Below are 21,874 nucleotides of genomic sequence, written 5' to 3' on the forward strand. Positions count from 1 at the left end.
ATGTAAATACATCCTACATGGCAAGTTTTGCAGATCGAAACCGGAAGTAGGTGTTTATTGTGCAGACAAGAGAGAATATGTACCTTTTTTTTTGGGTAACAGACCACAACTGACTGGCATTTCACTAGGAACTATCAAACTTCCTATTTTCTTTTCATTGTTTCGTTAATTTATGATAGAACTTTCATGAAAAATAGATGTAGGAAAAAGTGATGTTCTATAAAAATACGTAAAGACGACATGAAGTTGTCGTTTTTAATATGAAACAAAGAAGGATTTGAATTACTGACCTTCAACCTAAACATTTGGCCTATAATGTGGTGAAATGAAATGTATAGGTCCGTGTGCTTATTTTCAAGATATTTGACTATGATTAAAGTTAATCGCACATTGCACGCCAATTTAAGACATACTTTTGAATCATTTAACGTGTCAGATGTTTTAATATTATATTCTAGCTTTAGAAAGATATCAAAGCAAAAGTAATAAAATTACTCACAGATTGCCATTAATTCATAAAACAATTTTCATTTCATTTTCCGGATAAATGACGTTACGCCATCACTTCCGGTTTATCAAAGTGCAGATCTACCTTAAAAGAAAACTGCGACGTCTGTATTGATTTACGGAGCACCAACACAGATTATGTGGCTAAAACTGGATTAAAACTTTTGGTTATACATCTCATTTATATCGGATAAAAAATGAAGTATGGAATCAAAAGTTTTGTACCTGCTGGAATCGCAGAGATGCGACAGAATCAAGTGAACAGACCCTATTAGTTTGCAAGAACAGTGATTCCAATTCTTTTCATATACAATTTGTCTCTTTTGATCTAGATTTTACGCCCGTCTAACCCAGTTTTGCACTTTAGTTTCATAATGGTATGAAGGTATTAATTAAATACATTTCTTCTTTGAGTCATATTAAATTGTCAAAGTCTACAGTGTTTTATTTTATTTTTCCATTCTTTCACTTGTTGCCAGACCATGTTCCTTGTATAAAATAATCCAAATGCTATTGAAAACACAGAAAAAAACAACAACATGTCGACCATAATGCAAGAGCACCGGCTAACTGTGAATGACATCACTATTATTGTTCTACATTATGATTCGGTAAGTCACACTTGACTAAGCTAGTGATATCGAAAGCTGTTGTCATTACAAGCTGGCCAATCAAACTCCGTGACCTTAGAAATAACCTCTGACGTTAAAACTATTCTTTCCTAATTGAGGCGACTCTCTGTCTGAACGTGTTCCGTGGATTACATATTACTAAACCCGAGGATGGTTGATTGATTCTTTTATATCATCCATTTTTTGAGGAACATAACATATGTACAAACAGATGGACATATAACAGCAAATTTACATGTACACACTGGATAACCGGCTATCCTGACGCCCGCTGGAAATGTAACCCAGCTGTAAATCGGTAGGTAAAGTTTTTCATTTATTTCTGTTAAAACGAAGTCCATTCTTGCAAATCAACCTGACAGTTTTGTCAAGGAGTGACCATGGCTTACATTTACAATTTCTGGGCCAAATACGATCATTACGTTTTGAGATATTCGTTAACAATTTCTTCAGGTTGAAAAATCGAGCAAAAATCCAATTTTTTTCGCAAATTGTTTTGTTTATGAACAACCTGTGAAAACTTTTATCATCTGGTTTAACAGATGTGTCCTTTCGGAACACCTGTGTAAAGTTTCCGGGTTCTACGTTATTCTTGAAAAAGTATATTAGCCGTTAAAAAAATAGGCATTGTCGAAAAAAAAGACTGTCGAAAACGGCCGCTAGTGCTGTCGTTGCATACCCAACTTTTTTCTTCTTAGGCGTCTTATCAAGCCATCCGCAGCGGGGTGCGAGAAGAGCCGCCGCAGAGACTTTCCGATATCAGACAGACCAGAGATTTACATTGAAATATAGAAGGATTAAATTTTGTTTCGACCATTCTTATTTCCTGTTCTGATATTTAAATTTATCACTGTTCCTACCATAAAATTCATTTTCTTATCTTTCCACTGGTGTATTTTTTATCAATGTAACACTATTTCTTCTTGCTTCCAATTTCATTTGAAACCAACCATAGTATTTCCCTATATAACCTATATAAAATGCAAGAAAACACGTTTTTCGCTTACTTTAAAGGACATTTAATACTGTTTCTCCTCTGAAACAATTTTTATCACTGTTATGACGTGAAAGTATAACAAACAAAGAAAATGATGATATAAAAATATTTAAAGTAATTCAATAGCATCTTGCTTCCATGTGCATTCAAAAATGGCTAAAATTGCACGTTAGCCACTCTGCCCAAAATGTCCGAGTTATGTTCGGTTAGCTGATAAGATTATCGGTCTTGCTTGAAGTATTCCGTAGTAGAGGCAAAGATATTAGATCTATTATAGCTGGAATACCATTGTAAAGCTCAAGTTTTTTGGCTGATTGTTTTAAAAATAAAAGATAAGATATTGCCTTTATCCCATTTTCGTTACATAATTATCGTTTATTTCATGTTAAAAAAAGAAAATGGTGTCAAAAATTACTATGTATTTCGGTAAAAGTCAGTCATGTGTCATTGTTACAGTCAAAAAAATGTAAATTTTCTCAACCACGTATCATTGAAATATTCGATTTTAGAATATAACAGATTTAAAATGCCACAAACTACAGTTTATAGTTTTGTAAATTGTAAATCCACGCTTCACTGTGACTGACAGAATATATCGGTTGCATTTTTGCAAAAGTGAAATTAGTGCGTGCGAAATAAAAATAGTATTTTTATGTATTACCAGATTGCTATATGATATAATGGACTAACACATAAATTTAGCACTACTGGAAGTATATAAAAATATCTATTGATTCGAGTGTTTAATTGTAATTATCATACAGTCGAACAAATAGTTGTCAAAAATATTCTAAGTTTAAATGTGAACAGTGGCTTGACATGATATATCTTTTAACTTGATATCTTTTTATTTAAAATAGATTTTAATATTACAGTAATTTTGATCTGAAAGTAAAATATCATATAGCATGTTGGCTGTTTTGCTAATTATCTGGAACAACTGATACGGGGACTGGAAACAGGCATTTATCTTATCTGATGCTGTCGTCCAATCGAAGCGTATGCCGTAGGTTATTCTGCTATTACTCAAACAATTACGCCTTACAGTTTAACTCGTCCTTTCAGTGAAAATCTGGGAAAGCATTTGTTGATTTTTTTGTTGAAAACAAAAGTTCTGCCATGAAATTATTGCCTGCATCTGTTTTTAAATGGAAAATATCTACATTAATGTTACTTTTCGCCCTGTGAAAATGGCTAAATCTAGACTTGTCTTACCCAGAGAGAAAGATGTCGTTTTTTACATGATATTTGCCTTGTTGATTCAGAGTATTTAGAATAAAAAAATTAGGACATATTTTAATGAAAATAACAAGTCAAAACTGTAAACTGTTGCCTGAAAATATTTGTTTATAATATGCTCTGTTCTTCACCATTTAAATGCGTGTTAAACCTAGATGATTTTCTGCAGTTTTATCTAAAAGTTCGGAATACTAAATGTAACTTCGTTGTCGGCCTTTTTTAAAAAAAAAAATTGTTATTTTAATTTAAATACATTGTATTTTTCACACATCAGTTTTAAGATTAAATTTATTAAACTAATTTTTGGAGTTTAAACAACAATTTCGTTTGAAACATTCCCTACGTTCAAGAAGAATGTTTGTTTCTGTATGTAGAAATCTGACATTATAAACAATAATTATAATTATGGCTCTACAAGATTAAGCAAAGTGTCAGCTTTCTGTTATTTTCCATTTTTTTTTTCAAATCCAACAAAAATCGGCCATTTGATAAGGTTTGAAGTTACGTGGTAAAATATTTCTTCAGGGAAGTGAGCTCGAGTTAATTCATAATAATTAAGCATATCACCACATGCAGTCGCATGCTGTTTTTGCTTCAGAATCCCTTTAGATCAATCTCTGATCATCTAATTATCGCCACTTAACATGTGACTGGTAAACCCTTTGAACAAATAAGTGTTATAGCTCCATGATTAACATGAGGTAATATGCTAATTACGCGCTAATCGATAGTGGCGAAAACAAAATATCGATCGCTAACGACTGGTCGATATTTACAGGTATGGACGACAGCATAATACAGATAAATGTATTGATTTATACGGAGTTTCTACTCCCCGTATTAGACCTTCCTGCTAATTATATATAAGGGTGTACTGTGTTTCTGATTAATAGCAAAGTGTTAAGTATAGTAGCTGTCAGCATGACAATATGATAAAACTTATGTTAACACAGCAGGTAGCCGCGCCTGTATAAGGGTCAGCTATAAAAAGAAAAACTTCATGATGAAATGAAAAGAAAGAAAATGAACTGGATATTTAATTAAATCATCATATTTCTATCCTAAAAATATATCCTAAAACGTTGACTTTTTCGGAAATTATTGAATACTTTTGATCACAGAATTGCGAGTTTACACAACTGCATGCAGTGTGTGCTATCCATACGGATAAATACAACCAGATGTTCTGTTGCGCAATATATCATACTTGATTAACTAAGCAAATGCAAATGCGATAGTGGTCTGATAAACCTAAAATTTTAGTACTTAAAATTATGTGACCGGTGTCTTAAATTTTTATTAATATTTTTCTTTCTGTACTGTTACATATTGTAAATACATGTGTTTTAATTGCTGCAAGTTAAAGTTTCCACAATGCCAGACTGCCTTAGTCCATTTCATAGCCTGTACTCAAAAATGAACTTTCATTTAATAAAATCGAAAGAAAGCCTTGAAGCAAAATGTTATTTTAACACTAAATATTACAAATCGAGTTTTAAAAGCTTTTGATGAATCAAAATTTTCTTATCCGGATACCTTTACAATTTAAATGTTTTTAATTAAAATTTCAATCACATATCACTGATGAAATGATATTTTTATCATTACAATTCATATGATCATAATTACATCATAGCTATCTTTTCATAAGGTTGGTTATTATTTGAGGTGATCATGAAAATATTTTATCCTGTAAAATTCTTGCATTAATTATACGGACTCCCATTTCGTCTTTCCTTTTCTTTTATAGATGATAATAACACTGTCTATTTGTGAAAAGTAGCCTGGGTTCCAGTCGGTTGATTTTTCATGTGTTTCTGATCTACTGTTAGAAACTAAACGGGCCAGTAACAGCAACTTTCTCATACACATACGATAGCGCGTATGTTATGACAAAGCAAAAAATATCACCGACTGAATCTCAGGCTAGGTGATAAGATACGTTATTTTATCAAACGGGTAGATAAGGGGAGAAACTCGCATATCTAATTCTTCTTATCAGCGGTAAATACAGGGTACTGTCCCTTGATGAAAGAAGACTTTAGTTTGACATGAACTCGGATGTTAACATTTATGGACTATCCATTAACTCCGATGATTTTGAATACTTTTGTATGTAAAAAGTATTACTGGCAGTGATTTGACGGAAACGTAATTATTTTTTTAAAAATGGTACTTTCAACAGGCTTTAGGACTATATTCCTTCACACCCGGGCTGAATTTTAACCTAGTTCACGCGTTCTTGCCTTTTTCCGCTATGCGAAAGCCAACTATATATTTTTTTGCAGTTACACCGAAGCAATATAGTACATATTGCCATTTTGCCAGCTTTTGATGGTGGAGGAAAACCACTACAGGTGCCTCCGGGCTACTACAGAAAGTATTTTCACCTCGGGTTTTGCAAGTGCAAATGAATGCTTCTAGTCGTCAGTCCTTTGAATTTCGTTTGAAGAATTCAGTATCTTTAATGAATCTCAAATGCCCGTTCTTGTTTTGAAAAGTGTTCTTAGAGCAGTGCTTGATAGGTGTATAAAACTTATTTGCTCATACATAATTATTTAATTGCTCCTAATGTAAATCTGCCATTTTGTTTTATTCACCTTTTCAACAAATACCAGTTTATTCATGGTCTAAAACTTCAAGTTGTTGATGTATAGAGGCAAACGATTGAAAACGATTGTTTCAAATCTAAATAAGCAGAACTTTGCAAAATGTCACATGACTGTTAATCAGTTATTTCTTAACATGGCAGCCACATGTAGCTTTAATTAACATATAACAAGGTAGATCGGAACTCTTCTTTGCTTGTTTACGATCTTACACAGTCAGCTATCAAATAAAACCGCACGAAAATAAAAGTTCTACTATACGACACAATATATTTAAAATTTTGTCTATACATGTAGGAATTGCCAGTCTGACACAAAATACTTATTTATAGCTCTGTGTTAAAGATTTCTTTTGTTATACTGACATTGTAGGTGGTCATTAATGAATGGGCATCACTAATACTTGTATCATCGGTAACACGTGTTTGAAGTTTAAAAATCAGTACTTAAAAATCAGTCCATGCATGTAGAATCAGAGCCCGGACAAGACACTGCGGGCGGGCAGACGGACGAAAGGACGAAAGGAACAAAGCAACTTCTAGACCCTAAACCAAAAGGACAATGATAATGAAATCAACCAGAATTACTCGACATGGCATTAAGGACCATACATAAGTATATACAAACTGTTTACTGACTGCAGGTATACACATTTTACACAAATGAAAGACAAAAGAAATCGCAAAAACACAGACAGACTAAATGGATACAAAATACACATAAAGAAGAGACACTACGGGGCATATAACATGTCTACAAGACAGTTTTTGTACTTTTATACAGCTGTATTCTCGATAGCCGACAGCTGACTTCAACGACTGCCTATTTCAAATACAGCGGCCGTTTTCTTTTTTTCTCGACCATGCCTATTTAACGGCTAATATACTTTTTCAAGAATAACGTAGAACCCGGAAACTTCACACAGGTGTACCGAAAGGACACATCTGTTAAACCAGATGATAAAAGTTTTCACAGGTTGTTCATAAACAAAACAATTTGCGCAAAACTTTGGATTTTTGCTCGACTTTTCAAACTGAAGAATTTTTAGCGAATATCTCAAAACATAACGATCGTTTTTGGCCCAGAAATTGTAAATGTAAGCCATTGTTATTCCTTGACAAAACTGTCAAGTTGATTTGCAAGAATTGGCTTCGTTTTAACAGAAATAAATGAAAAACTTTACCTACCGATTTACAGCTGGGTTACATTTCCAGCTGGGTTACATTTCCAGCGGGCGTCAGGATAGCTGGTTATTCAGTGTGATATAAACAACTAAATATTATCGTTACCTTCAAATGCATGGTTAATATGTGAAAACAAACCCCATTGCGACCCTCTAATTATGCGCAAGAAATTCACGCATTGAATCGTAACGGATTGACAGGGTCAATGTCTTATTGCCGTATTTACTCAACTGAAAGTGGTAACAGATTTAATTTGTTGTTGGATTTAACAATTTAATATATATATGTTAAATAACTAGCGTAAATAGTTACTTGACATGTTTGGCAGTATAAAACAGACATTGCAACCAAAATTTTACAATATGATCATTATCTATTTATATAGCTGTGCCCTAGAAGGAACTTTTGCTATGCTTTAACTTGTAAACAACGTATTCTTCCGAAAACTTTCCCAGCATCCTCAGCTGTCATTAAGCAACATCCTTAAACTACATATTACCAACTTCATATATCTGACCTCTTCTAAAGTACTTTATAAGGATATGATTACTGATCAAATTGAAAATAAAAGCAATACCTAGCATGAACATGCCTTTGTCAGGGACTACATTCGACTGGACCACGGAGGAATATACTACCGTCATACCTATAAAGTCGAACATTCTAACCAGATGTCATGTAATTTGGTAGAACATGTGGCCTCTGAAGTGATGTCTTTAGTTTTTGAATCCAGATAATCCAGTTTCTATATTGGCCTTTATATCGTGAAGGCAAACATTCTGACTAAAGTTTCATTAAGATTCAGAAGAAAATGAGGCCTCTGGTATTGAAACTGTTTCTATATATTGACCCAGTGGCCTAATTTTGATACCAGATGATCCAGTTTGTGACTATTATAAAGCCAAATATTTGTTTCCAGATTTCACGATAAAGTAATAAAGGTTGTCTCTAAAGTTCAGATTTTTCTATGACGCGATCTTGTAACCTAGTTTCGAACAGACAAATTGCTGGCCATTCATGTATGTGGCCTATGTAAACAAGGTCTGACATAGAGTCCCTGTTTTTGATCCAAGATCACTCGGTTTTGAACATTACTAAATTTGATTAAGATAAAAATTCTGACTAGTTTCATGTAGATTAGGTAAAAATTAATGTGACCTTCAACTTGTTAACAAGGTTTTCCTACGATTTACCTAGTGGCCTATATTTGACCAAAGATGACACAGTTCCAAACTTGGCCTTGATTTCAGAAAAACAATGGTTATATGTAGGAAAATGTGGCTAGAGAGATGAAAAGATTCTCTATGATCTGATGTAATGACATTTAATCCCAGATTACCCAGTTAAAGACTGACAAGATTTCATTAAGGCAAACATTCTAACCCAGTTTCAAAGATTACGACCGCTGGTACTGGCAGTAAAATTGTGGAGGACGGACGACTGATGCCAGATCATCCGCCTATACTAAGAACCAACCCTGAAACTTTGGTTCAGGTGAGCTAAAAGGTGAAGGCAACAAAAAAGTTTTTTTTCCTGTTTTTATTACAATTAAAATATATACTGTCAAAAAAATGTTTATAGATCAAATATGAAAATATACTTAACTTCAAATATCAATAATACAATCTTAAGAAACAACTTCACAAATATAATTTGAATACCATTCAACATATAAAAAATATATCCTCGGTCATATTAGTGTTTATCTAAAGAAATACAGTAAAACTTAGAATCTACTTTCTTAAAAGCATTGAGTGAACAAAATCTTTCATCAAGCTATTTGAAGAAGGTCTATGTGTCTACTGGGGTAGCCAGTTTATATCTATTTTAATGTATAAAATGAAAATTTTGCTTTGTCATTTAAAAGGCATGAGACTCATTATGTGAAGAAAGCCAATGGAGGGGAAAAACTGTAAAACCATTGTAAAACAAATAGAAAAGTAAACAGAATTTTTGAAGGATAAACAAAGGTTGTCTCTTGTATAAAATTGTCTTTATCAAGACTCTGCAATGCAAATATTTAATTGTTATCTATAGCTTCCTTATCATAGCTTCTTAAATGTAAAAAGTAATTCAACTAAAACAATGAATTGTCATGATAAGATTGTAACTGGTCCACAATAAACAATGTATCGTAACTGGTCCACAATAAACAACGTACTGCACAAACCCTTACCAAAAAACTGTAGCAAAGAAAGTGACTAAAATATGTATGGCATACAATTTAATGACCCTGTAAACCAGGGGAATTTATACCAACTCGTTTAACAATCAACAAATTTTCAGCACCATTTATATATCCACACATTCGCACAGCAGACTGGTAGAATGTAAGGAGGGTTTGTTACCAATCATTTCTGTTGAAACATGTGTTCATGTACTAGAAGACTGGTAAAATACAAGCAAATTCAGTGAATTTATATCCCCTGCCGACTAGGTTGTTTTATGAATCAGGGGACTATATTTTGAAGGATATAACAATAAAAAGTGAAATAACTCTGCAGCCACTAAAGAGATCCTGATGTTTCAAGAAGCATGGTCACTACCACCCTATAGTGATCAAAAGTTATATTAAGTTTCATGAAGATCCATCAATGGGTTACTATTTTGTGGAATTAATTGGAGATTAAAATAATTAAAGGGCAAAAACCTTCAGTTGCTGGTGACATCCTGACAAAAGTTGCAAATGCACCACCACCCTATAGTGATCTACATGTCAAGTTTCATGAAGATCATCAATAAGTTACATAGACACAATAAAAATTCCTTTATTTAACAAATTAATAGGAAAACTCTTGCCTGTTTTTACTGGGTCAAGGGGGGATAACACTAAATGTGAGGAAAGGCTGTGTGCTAATAAATACTTTGAACAAATTTGGTGATTCCAGCAAGAATACTTTTTGAATTATATGAACTTTTAATTTCAGACAGATGGACAATGCCAAACCTATACCCTTCTTACAATCATGCAAGGGTATTGCAGTGGTTCTAAGTGTGTGTGTTTTTTTTAATCCTTACCTGAATGTTTTTTCTAAAATACTTATTTACATTTCTAAATGATTTAAAACAGTTGTTCAGCCAAACTAGAATGCTGATCAACTTTACTTTATCACAAAAATAAAATGACATCAGAGATGATGTTGAACATAACACTATATTGTTTCAAGTTCATTTGTACTTGCATGAAGATTAAAAATACCAATATACCAGTATAAATAGTGTACAGCATGGTGTACTTTCCATTGTAAATGGCAAGTATCAACAATTGTTTCTAAATTTCAAATAATAAACTCTCATGATGGACTGCCTTATCACCTTTAAGGCTAGTCTGTCATTGACCTAACCTGAGGCTGGTAGAACTGACATAAATGTAATGCTACAAAGACCGCATGTAACATAAAAACAAACAGATAAAATAGAAAATACTGACGAGATTTCTTCCAGGATTTTACCTAGTGACCTAGTTATTTTATCACAGATAACCTATGAAGAAATTTCAGTGGGATTGAGCTGTCATGAAAAACGTAATGGAACTGCCGAGACAGATTTGCACAACCTTGGCATCTCCTGCATTGCATGTTGGTCAAAATCTATAAAATATATTAAACACTTGACCCAACTTGCTAACTTATTCAATTCTCCACCATTTACAAATCCTAAAAGTAAAGATATCAAAATTCTCAGAAAAACAATCACACTGAACCATTACTTTGTCACCTTATAGCAACTTCATTTTCACATAAATGTGTATCTTTTCTACGTGGATACATGTCTCATATGACTAGAACGTCTCTTGCACAGAGAAATATGGCCACTTTGTGATGGAAAGTCATGCTGTATTTTACCCAAGAAAGCATATATTTTCACATCAATGTATCTCTATCTTTCTTCTAAAATTGTAATTGTTCATGTTGTTTCTCTGCAGCTTCTAACACAGCTTTAAACTTAGATTTGTTGCTGGCCATCAATTATATACAAAGGACAATTCAATGCTTAGGGATTGAAATCGTGATAATGATTAATACAGTGAAGAATTCAGTTATTAAAGTGCTATTTATATATCCAATAAAGAAAAATTTAAAAGTTAATTCTCTTTTGTCCTGAAAAGATCCTATCTACAATTTTCCATCCTCTATACCTATCACACTTAAGTACTGTACTGTACTGTCTATGTGCCATCATTACATGTATTTACCCTTTTCTCTTCCCTAACAAAACTTCTATCACATCCCAGCACTGTATTAAGTCTATGTGCTATGATTTGCACCCTTTCCCTCTTCCATAACAAGAATTCTATCACATCCCAGCACTGTATTAAGTTTATGTGCTATGATTACATGTATTTACCTTTCCCTCTTCCATAACTAGAATTCTATCACATCCCAGCACTGTATTAAGTTTATGTGCTATGATTACATGTATTTACCTTTCCCTCTTCCATAACAAGAATTCTATCACATCCCAGTACTGTATTAAGTCTATGTGCTATGATTACATGTATTTACCTTTCCCTCTTCCATAACAAGAATTCTATCACATCCCAGTACTGTATTAAGTCTATGTGCTATGATTACATGTACTCACCTTTCCCTCTTCCATAACTAGAATTCTATCACATCCCAGTCCTGTATTAAGTCTATGTGCTATGATTACATGTACTCACCTTTCCCTCTTCCATAACTAGAATTCTATCACATCCCAGTGCTGTATTAAGTCTATGTGCTATGATTTCAAGAACTTACTTTTCCCTCTTCCATAACAAGAATTCTATCACATCCCAGTACTGTATTAAGTCTATGTGCTATGATTTCAAGAACTTACTTTTCCCTCTTCCATAACAAGAATTCTATCACATCCCAGTACTGTATTAAGTCTATCTGCAATGATTACATGTACTCACCTTTCCCTCTTCCATAACAAGAATTCTATCACATCCCAGTACTGTATTAAGTCTATCTGCTATGATTACATGTACTTACCTTTCCCTCTTCCATCACTAGAATTCTATCACATCCCAGTACTGTATAAGGTCTATCTGCTATGATTACATGTACTCGCCTTTCCCTCTTCCATCACTAGAATTCTATCACATCCCAGTACTGTATTAAGTCTATGTGCTATGATTTCATGTACTCGCCTTTCTCTCTTCCATAACTAGAATTCTATCACATCCCAGTACTGTATTAAGTCTATGTGCTATGATTACATGTACTCGCCTTTCCCTCTTCCATAACAAGAATTCTATCACATCCCAGTACTGTATTAAGTCTATGTGCTATGATTACATGTACTCGCCTTTCCCTCTTCCATAACTAGAATTCTATCACATCCCAGTACTGTATTAAGTCTATGTGCTATGATTACATGTACTCGCCTTTCCCTCTTCCATAACAAAAATTCTATCACATCCCAGTACTGTATTAAGTCTATGTGCTATGATTAACTGTACTCACCTTTCCCTCTTCCATCACTAGAATTCTATCACATCCCAGTACTGTATTAAGTCTATGTGCTATGATTACATGTACTCACCTTTCCCTCTTCCATCACTAGAATTCTATCACATCCCAGTACTGTATTAAGTCTATGTGCTTTGATTACATGTACTCACCTTTCCCTCTTCCATCACTAGAATTCTATCACATCCTAGTACTGTATTAAGTCTATGTGCTATAATCAACATGGTACATTCAGCAAAAGCTTCCTTGATTGTTTTCTGTACGAGAGAATCCGTCTCCGTATCAATGGCAGCAGTCCCTTCATCAAGCATCAAAATCTACAATCATACAAAGTTGTCATTGTGACTAGATATAAAAAGAATTACTAAATGAAAACTTTCACAAACATACCTACATCAATTGTAGTTACATATTTCACATATTATTTTCCAAATATGGCTGCTTTGCTGACATTCTCCTTTATCCTTTTCCATTACCATAATTACTGCCTGTTAACAACTGAATGAAGCAACCCAAGGAAGAGTTTAATATATTAACCCAAGATGATGTGTATGATTGTAAATGATTACTGGATATCCAGTTCATTTTATAGGTATATCAATTGTTGTGTTTAACGTAACACCAAACCAATGGCCCTATAGTGACTTTCCATCTTCAGGCGGTAGATGTAGACCAAGGAGACCCTTCTGGCATTATTTCAGCCACATTGGTGCACCTTGGTAGAACCACCAACCCTTAAGTATGCTACCTGACTGACTTCCTTCCATGACAGAACTCTATGTCTCTCACAAGGTTTCAAACTGTGAGTGGTTATGGTAAGGGAAGAGGATTCAAAGTTTGTGACTTTAATCACTCAGTAACCAAGATGATCCACTAATAAACAAATATCAGGGCTATCCCAGCCTTATGATAGTTCAAATACACCAACTGCATAATTTTTAAGGTTTTATTTGGGATACTAGAAACATGGTCTTACTACAAAGACAACAAATTGAAAATTGCTTCTGAAACAAGGAGCTGCGTTCAATAAACGCTTGATATGCCCCCGGTGGCATCCTTGTCGATACAAAGCAACCTAAGTCCAAAACGAGGTCAAGTTCAAGGTCAAGGTCAAACTGAGGTCAGGTGATGTCTGAAGATGAGGAATGGTCACAGGATACATCTGCATTAGTATCAAGTCATTCTAGGTAGGTGTATTGATGCTAGACGAAACAGTCCCATTTGGTTAACCTAGTAAATCTACGGACGGAGGGACGAACACACTATATGCCTCCCGCATCAGTAGATGCCGGGCAAAGATATCCCCATACTTCTTTCTTTTAATGGCTGAGTGGAGAAGTTATATTCTGCATGTTCAAGTCATCGTGTTGTCTCATTATTATAGGTTATTAGCTTTGTATCGGGAAATATGCACGAGTTCTTCAGCGAAAATATTGCGCACTCAATATTCTTCCGCTGAAGAACGAGTGCATATTTTCCGAGGCAAAGATAATAACCTTTTTATTACATACGCATCTACACGTATAAATATAATGTGAATATCATAAATTTGTTCAATAGCCTGAATAGGATTGACAATACTGAACAAAATAGAAAAAATAGTGCAACAACACACACTGAATTACGTCACGCACCTGATATGAAATTCAGGCGTCAGTGTATGGAAAAATATTGACGTTTCCGGTCCCAGTGTAACATAAAGGAGAATAGAAACGGGTATGTAATAATGATTGATATTGGTGACAAGCTATCTGAAAATCCTTGAAGGGGTTTAAAAGATATGATGCAGATGTGAACTACTACTGATACTCTTTGATTTCTCTGTACAACCTTGATTTAACCGACATAACTGAGACTGCGCTCTAAAATTGTCTCATTATGGAAGACATTTGTGCTAAATTACCCGAGAATTTCTCACAGGAATGAAATGATTCAGAAGACATGAAATACTGTCTATCTGACATTTGGTTTAACTTTCAGCCTTGACCCTGAGCCAACGGTTTTATATATCATCAGATTCTCAATATATCCATTTGTGACTAGTTGTTTGAAAACCCTTCAGAATTGGTAAAATGGAAAAGAGAGAACACAATTTATAATGACAGACAGAAAGACAGACAAACAAACATCCAGACCAAAAGCAATATGTCACCCTCCATATTTTGGAAAACTCGATAATGGCAGAAATCTCACCTTACTATTATTTCATTTTCACATTCTTACTTCCCTATATTCTTAACAAGAAGTCTCACCTTACTATTCCTGAGAAGAGCTCTAGCCAAAGTAGCTGCCTTTCTCCAACAGAAAAATTCTCGCCATTCTCCACAACCATGTGATCTAACTTCAACTCTAAAGATAAAATCTGGAACATTAAAGCTGGAAAGTTGCCATATGACCTATCGTGTGTCGGTGCGACGTTAAATCCAAAAAAAAAAGAAGAAAAGATTATCACTTCAGGGACTTGATCCATCAAAACGATTTCTGCTCAGTAACCACTTGACCTTAAACCTTCAAACCTGAAAGCATGATTGGGGTTAGGGATAGGCTCCAATTGTATAGGGGTCAAAAGGTCAAGTTCTCAGGGACCTGAACATCGAAAACGATTTACCCTTAATAACGTGAGAACCACTCGACCCAGAACTTTCAAAGTTGATAGCATGAAATGACCCCTGTTGTTTTTGGGTCAGTAGGTCAAAGGCCAGGGTAACAGGGACCTGAACATTGAAAACCATTTATGCAAGGTAACTGGAGAATCACATCACCAAAAATCTTCAAACTTGATAGCATGATTAGGCTCAATGAATTACAAAAATGTAGAAGACTCCTATTTGTTTCTCGTGTCAGTAAGTCAAAGGTCAATGTTACAGAGGCCTGAACCTTGAAAAACAGTTTCCATTCAGTAACTTGAGAACCATTTGACCTAGTACCTTCAAACTTGATAACGTGCTTGGGCTTATGAAGTTGATTATTCCTTTTGTTTTAGCTCACCAGTCACAAAGCGACAATGTGAGCTTTTGTGATCGCGTGGCGTCCGTCCGTTCGTGCGTGCGTGCGTGCGTCCGTAAACTTTTGCTTGTGTCCACTCTAGAGGTCACATTTTTCCTGGGATCTTTATGAACGTTGGTCAGAATGTTTATCTCCAAAACTAGGTCAGTAGGTCATAAAATAGAAAAACCTTGTGACCTCCCTAGAGGCCATATTTTTCAAAGGATATTCATGAAAATCGGTCAGAATGTTCATCTTGATGATATCTAGGTCAGACTCGAAACTGGGTCACGTGCGGTCCAAAACTAGGTCAGTAGGTTTAAAAATAGAAAAACCTTGTGACCTCTCTAGAGGCCATTTTTTTCAATGAATCTTCATCAAAGTTGGTCTGAATGTTCACTTTGATGCTATCTAGTTCAAGTTTGAAAGTGGGTCATGTGTGGTCAAAAACTAGGTCATTAGGTCTAAAAATAGAAAAACCTTGTGACCTCTCTAGAGGCCATATCTTTCAAGGATCTTCAAGAAAATTGGTCAGAATGTTCATCTTGATTATATCTAGGTCAAGTTCGAAACTGGGTCACGTGCCTTCAAAAACTAGGTCATTAGGTCAAATAATAGAAAAACCTTGTGTCCTCACTAGAGACTATACTTTTCATGAGATCTTCATGAAAATTGGTGAGAATGTTCACCTTGATTATATCTAGGTCAAGTTCGAAACTGGGTCACGTACCTTCAAAAACTAGGTCATTAGGTCAAATAATAGAAAAACCTTGTGTCCTCACTAGAGACTATACTTTTCATGAGATCTTCATGAAAATTGGTGAGAATGTTCACCTTGATGATATCTAGGTCAAGTTCGAAACTGGGTTACGTACCTTCAAAAACTAGGTCATTAGGTCAAATAATAGAAAAACCTTGTGACCTCTCTAGAAGCCATATTTTTCAAAGGATCTTCATGAAAATTGGTCAGAATTTTTTATCTCGATGATATCTAGGTCAAGTTCAAAACTGGGTCACATGAGCTCATAAACTAGGTCACTATGTCAAATATAGAAAAAACGACGTCATACTCAGTTCAAAACTGGGTCATGTAGGGACAGGTGAGGACCATCATGGTCCTGTTGTTTTAAGGTTAGTAGGTCAATGTCTTAGTGATCACGAGACTGAAAATGGGACAACCCATTATGAAGGTCATATATGTTCTACAAACGGCTCTATTTTTATATAGTGACCTTTTTAATCCTAGATAACTCAATTTCAAACTCGGCTAGTTTTCATAATTGAGAAACATTCTGACCAAGATTAAATTAGATGAGATATAGTGTTAATAAAGTTCTTGTCGAGCCCGCTTGCGGAAGCGAAGACATAATCGTCCAAATAGCTGTAAGGTGTATGTGCATTAGTGGGGTCCGTACAGATTTTTTTGTTCAGACAATAACTTTGACATGCATGGAGCAATATTGTTTATATTTGGCATGAATGTTAACCTCACTAAGATGGAGTGTATGTATAAACCCCAAGGCTCAGTTGTTCGAAACTTTAACCGGCTGTTGAACTAATCGCCGGTTAAATTTTCATTCAAAATACTATTCTTGGTGGGAAATCGTGGTATGATGTTTTGATCTTATTGTAAAACTTTTTTAGTGTTCATAATTCTTAACTCGTACATTTGTTTTTCTAAGTCTTCTGAAATGTCGAAAAATAACACTAAAAGTTAATAAACCGTTAGCTTAATCGCCTGTTAAGAGTTTCAAACAACTGGGCCCAGGTCATATCTCAAAGGTCAATGTCACACTTGGAGGTCAAAGGTCATTTTAGAACTTGTCAGGGCCATAACTTTGACATGCATAAAGGAATCTTGTTCATATTTGCCATGTGTGTTTATCCCAATGAGACGGAGTGTCATGTGCAAATCCATGGGTCATGGTCACACTTAGGGTCAAAGTTCACTTTAGAGCTTGTCAGCACCATAACTTTAAAAAGTATGGAGCAATCTTTTTTTATTCGACATAAATGTTCACCTCCATGAGACGCCGCATGACCCTATTTCAAAGGTCAATGTAACACTTAGCTTGTTTCCAGGCTGTAACTTTGCCATGCGTAAAGCAATCTTTTTATAGGGCATAAATGTTTGCTCGAATGAGATAGTGCCGCGCGCAACTCCTAGACCCCTGCCTGAAAGGTCAATGTCACACTTAGGGGTCAAAGGTCATTGTAGAGCTTGTCCGTGCCATAACTTTGGCATGCATTGAACAATTTTATTTTTACTTGGCATAAATGTTTGCCTCAATGAGACGGAGTGTTAGGCGCAAACCCAGGCCCCTATCTCAAAGGTTAAGGTCATAGGGGTAAAAGGTCATATAAGCATATAAGATCTTAGGCCATAGACAAGCATTGATCAATCTTTTGTTATTTGACAGATCTCTTTTTTACTTTCCTTTGTTGTTACTTTAGCTTATTTTATAACTTTTTCATTACTGGCCGTAGGGAAAAAACCGAGACCACTTTTGTGTGGTACATTGATGGTGTCTAAAATTTTTACGTGTGTTTTGACATATCTGAACCTGGTAAAGATTTTTTGTGGACTTTTGGATGACTGTTTCTGTTCATGAATATAACTTTAATTTTGGTAAAGATATTCAGCTGAAACTTGTTTCAATTGTCTGAAATGTTTAAGTCATTCAGGCCGTGTGTCAACAAATTATGAGCTTAACATCGTTGCCCTTTGGGCTTCAACATTCTAGTTTTACGATTTGCTACTCTGAGAAATTACTTAGGCAAACATTCTGAAAGTCTGACTATGTTTCATTCAGACTGGGCTAAAATTAAGTAAAGTTGGGGATGACGAACATCAACCTGTTCAGGTGAACTAAAACAACTGCAACAATGGAATTTGGTTTCTGTTTTATTACAATTAAAATATATACTGTCAAAACAATGTATTTATGGATCAAATATGAAAATATACTTTACTTCACATATCAATAACACAGTCTTAAGAAACAACATCGCAAATATAATTTGAATACCATTCAACATATAAAACATTAAAGCCTCAGACATATCAGTACATGTATAATATAGTAAAAAATGGAATCTGTTTTCTCAAAACAAATGCCTGAACAAAAATCTTTCATCAAGCTAGTTTGAAGAAGGTCTATGTGTCTACTGGGATAGTTTATATATATTTTAATGTATAAAATGAAAATTTTGGTTTGTCATTTGTAAGGCAGGAGACTCATTGTAAGAAGTAAGCCTATTGTGGGAGAAAAAACGTAAAACCATTGTAAAACAAACAGAAAAACAAGAGCTGTCACTAATGGTGACAAATGCCCCCGCAGTGTCTTGATCTTTGACCTGGTGACCTTGACCTATGACCTGGTGACTCCAAAGTCAGTAGGGGTCGTGTACTCAATAAGTACTATCAGCATGTGAAGTTTGAAGGTCCTGGGTGCAGTGGTTCGCGAGTAAAGTGCCTTCATGCAAAAAGTTAACGTTGTGACGAACGAACGAACGGACAGACAGTTGAAAACTAATATGCCTCCCTTCGGGGGCATAATAAACAGAATTTTTGAAGGATAAACAAGAGGTTGTCTCTTGTATAAAATTGTCTTTATGAAGTCACTGGAATGCAAATATTTAATTGTTAGATATAGCTACCTTATCACAGCTTCTTAAATGTAAACAGTAATTCAACTAAAACAATGAACTGTCATGATAAGATTGTAACTGGTCCACAATGAACAATGTGTCGTAACTGGTCAACAATAAACAATGTATTGTAACTTGTCCACAATAAACAATGTACTGAACACAACCCTTAACAATAAGAAAGAGACTAAAATATGTTTTGTATACAACTAAATGACCCTATATACCAAGGGTATTTATACCAACTTATTCAACAATCAACAAATTTTCAGCACCCTTTACATACATGTATTCATATATTAATGCAGTAGACTGGTAGAATATAAGGTGGGTTTGAAACAATTCATTTCTGTTGAAACATGTGTTCATGTAGAAGACTGGTAGAATACAAGCAAATTCGGTGAATTTATATACCTAATGAATCAGGGGACTATATTCCAAAAGATATAACAATTAAAGGGAAATAACTCTGCAGCTACTGAAGAGATCCAGATGGAAGTAGCATGGTCATTTCCATCCTATAGTTATCTATATTTGTATTTAGTTTCATGAAGATCCATCATGTGTTACTTTTTCGTATGAAAATTTGTGAATTTTAAAATAATTAAAGGGCAGTAACTCTTCAGTTACTCAAAAGATCCTGACAAAAGTTTCACATGCACCATCAAAGTATCATAAAGCCATCAATATGTTACATAGATACAGTCTAAAATTCCATTTTTTACCAAATCAAGGGATAAAACATCCCACTATAGTGAATTTACAACACAAAATGTATATTTATGAATATTTTATGTTTAAACTTCCTTTGTACCTACACCATGTTTAAAAATAAGAATATAACAAGTATAAATACAGTGTACATCATTGGGTATTTTCCTTTGTATAGAACCGACAACACATACAAAGTGCTATGTCAAATGTCAACAATTTGTTCTTTGTAAAATTCTAAAACAAAAAACTCTCAAGGAGAATAGTCTTGTCACCTATAAGCTAGGCTAGTCTGTCATCTAAGCTAACCTGGTAGTACTGATATAAATGTAATGTTACAAAGACTGCAAGTAGCATAAAGACAAATAAAATAAAGACAAACTGTTTATTTATTTGGGTTTAACGGCGCACCAACACAGTATAGGTTATATGGTGCCAAACAGGACTATAAATTTTGGTTCCACATCTCATTTACATCGAAATAAAAACATGAGGTAAAAATAGAAAACAAGACTGTGGAATGAAGGTTTTTCCAGGATTTTATCTAGTGACCTATTTTTTCTATTACAGATGACCCAAAGAAGAAATTTCATGTGGGACTGAGCTGTCATGAAAAACACAAAGAAAACACTAAGATGGACATGCTGAGACAGATCTGTACAACCTTGGCATCTCCCACATGCATGTTGCTCAAAATTTATAATACATATTAAACACTTAACCCAACTTTCTAACATATTTCTCCATCATTTACAAATCCGAGGCAAAGATATCAAAATTCTAACATTGCATCTGGATTGCATTTACACTGAACAATTACTTTGTCACCTAGCAGCAACTTTATTTTGACATACATTGTAATTCGGTATCTTTTATACATGGATGCATATCTCATATGACTAGAACATCTCTTGCACAGAGAATATGGCCATTTTGTGATTGATAGTCATCCTGTGTTTTACCCAAGAATGCTTCTATGCCTGGTAAGAGTATCTCTATCTTTCTTCTAAAATTATAACTGTTCATGTTGTTTTTCTACAGCTTCTAACATAGCTTTAAACTTAGATATTTTGCTGGCCATCAAGTCCTTTGGTCGTCCATACTCAACAACCTGTAAGAGAAAAATATACAAATGGTGTAGGACCAGGTTTAATGTCAATTTTCAACCAAGTAAAAGCTTTCTGATGAGTTAACTATGTATCTGCTTTTCTAACAAGACCTTTCCAACTACCTGACAAACTTCAGCAATTATCACTGATGATAAATGACTCATTTAATTTCATCAATAAGGTACATAGAACAATTCAAAGCATAGGGATTGAAATCATGGCTAAGAATTATATAGCTAGAATTCTATCACATAGTAGTACTGTATTAAGTCTATGTGCTATGATTACATGTACTCACCTTTCCCTCTTCCATAACTAGAATTCTATCACATTCCAGTGCTGTATTAAGTCTACGTGCTATGATTTCATGTACTCACCTTTCCCTCTTCCATAACTAGAATTCTATCACATCCAAGTGCTGTATTAAGTCTACGTGCTATGATTACATGTACTCACCTTTCCATCTTCCATAACTAGAATTCTATCACATCCCAGTGCTGTATTAAGTCTACGTGCTATGTTTACATGTACTCACCTTTCCCTCTTCCATAACTAGAATTCTATCACATCCCAGTGCTGTATTAAGTCTACGTGCTATGATTACATGTACTCACCTTTCCCTCTTCCATAACTAGAATTCTATCACATCCCAGTGCTGTATTAAGTCTACGTGCTATGATTACATGTACTCACCTTTCCCTCTTCCATAACTAGAATTCTATCACATCCCAGTGCTGTATTAAGTCTACGTGCTATGATTACATGTACTCACCTTTCCCTCTTCCATAACT

General features: G+C 34.6%; 2 protein-coding genes across 6 annotated transcripts in view; both read right to left on the reverse strand.

Annotated features, from left to right (window-relative positions):
• Window positions 1–12,701: 12,701 nt before the first annotated feature.
• Window positions 12,702–14,959, reverse strand: LOC128558213 (ATP-binding cassette sub-family C member 12-like). The gene is given in 3 exon segments (XM_053547071.1): window positions 12,702–12,944; window positions 14,880–14,908; window positions 14,911–14,959. Coding segments are annotated over 3 exon segments (270 nt in total). The 3' UTR covers window positions 12,702–12,752.
• Window positions 14,960–18,499: 3,540 nt separating this feature from the next.
• The window catches only part of LOC123555995 (ATP-binding cassette sub-family C member 5-like), a 66,742-nt gene continuing 63,367 nt past the window's right edge, over window positions 18,500–21,874 (reverse strand). For all 5 annotated transcript variants that reach the window (XM_053547797.1, XM_053547798.1, XM_053547796.1 and 2 more), the window contains one exon: window positions 18,500–21,085. In XM_053547797.1, coding sequence (XP_053403772.1) covers window positions 20,987–21,085 — 99 coding nt within the window. In that variant the 3' untranslated portion in view covers window positions 18,500–20,986. The remainder of the gene's footprint in view (window positions 21,086–21,874) is intronic.

This window comes from Mercenaria mercenaria, chromosome 7, assembly GCF_021730395.1.
Source record: "Mercenaria mercenaria strain notata chromosome 7, MADL_Memer_1, whole genome shotgun sequence".
Taxonomy (NCBI): domain Eukaryota; kingdom Metazoa; phylum Mollusca; class Bivalvia; order Venerida; family Veneridae; genus Mercenaria; species Mercenaria mercenaria.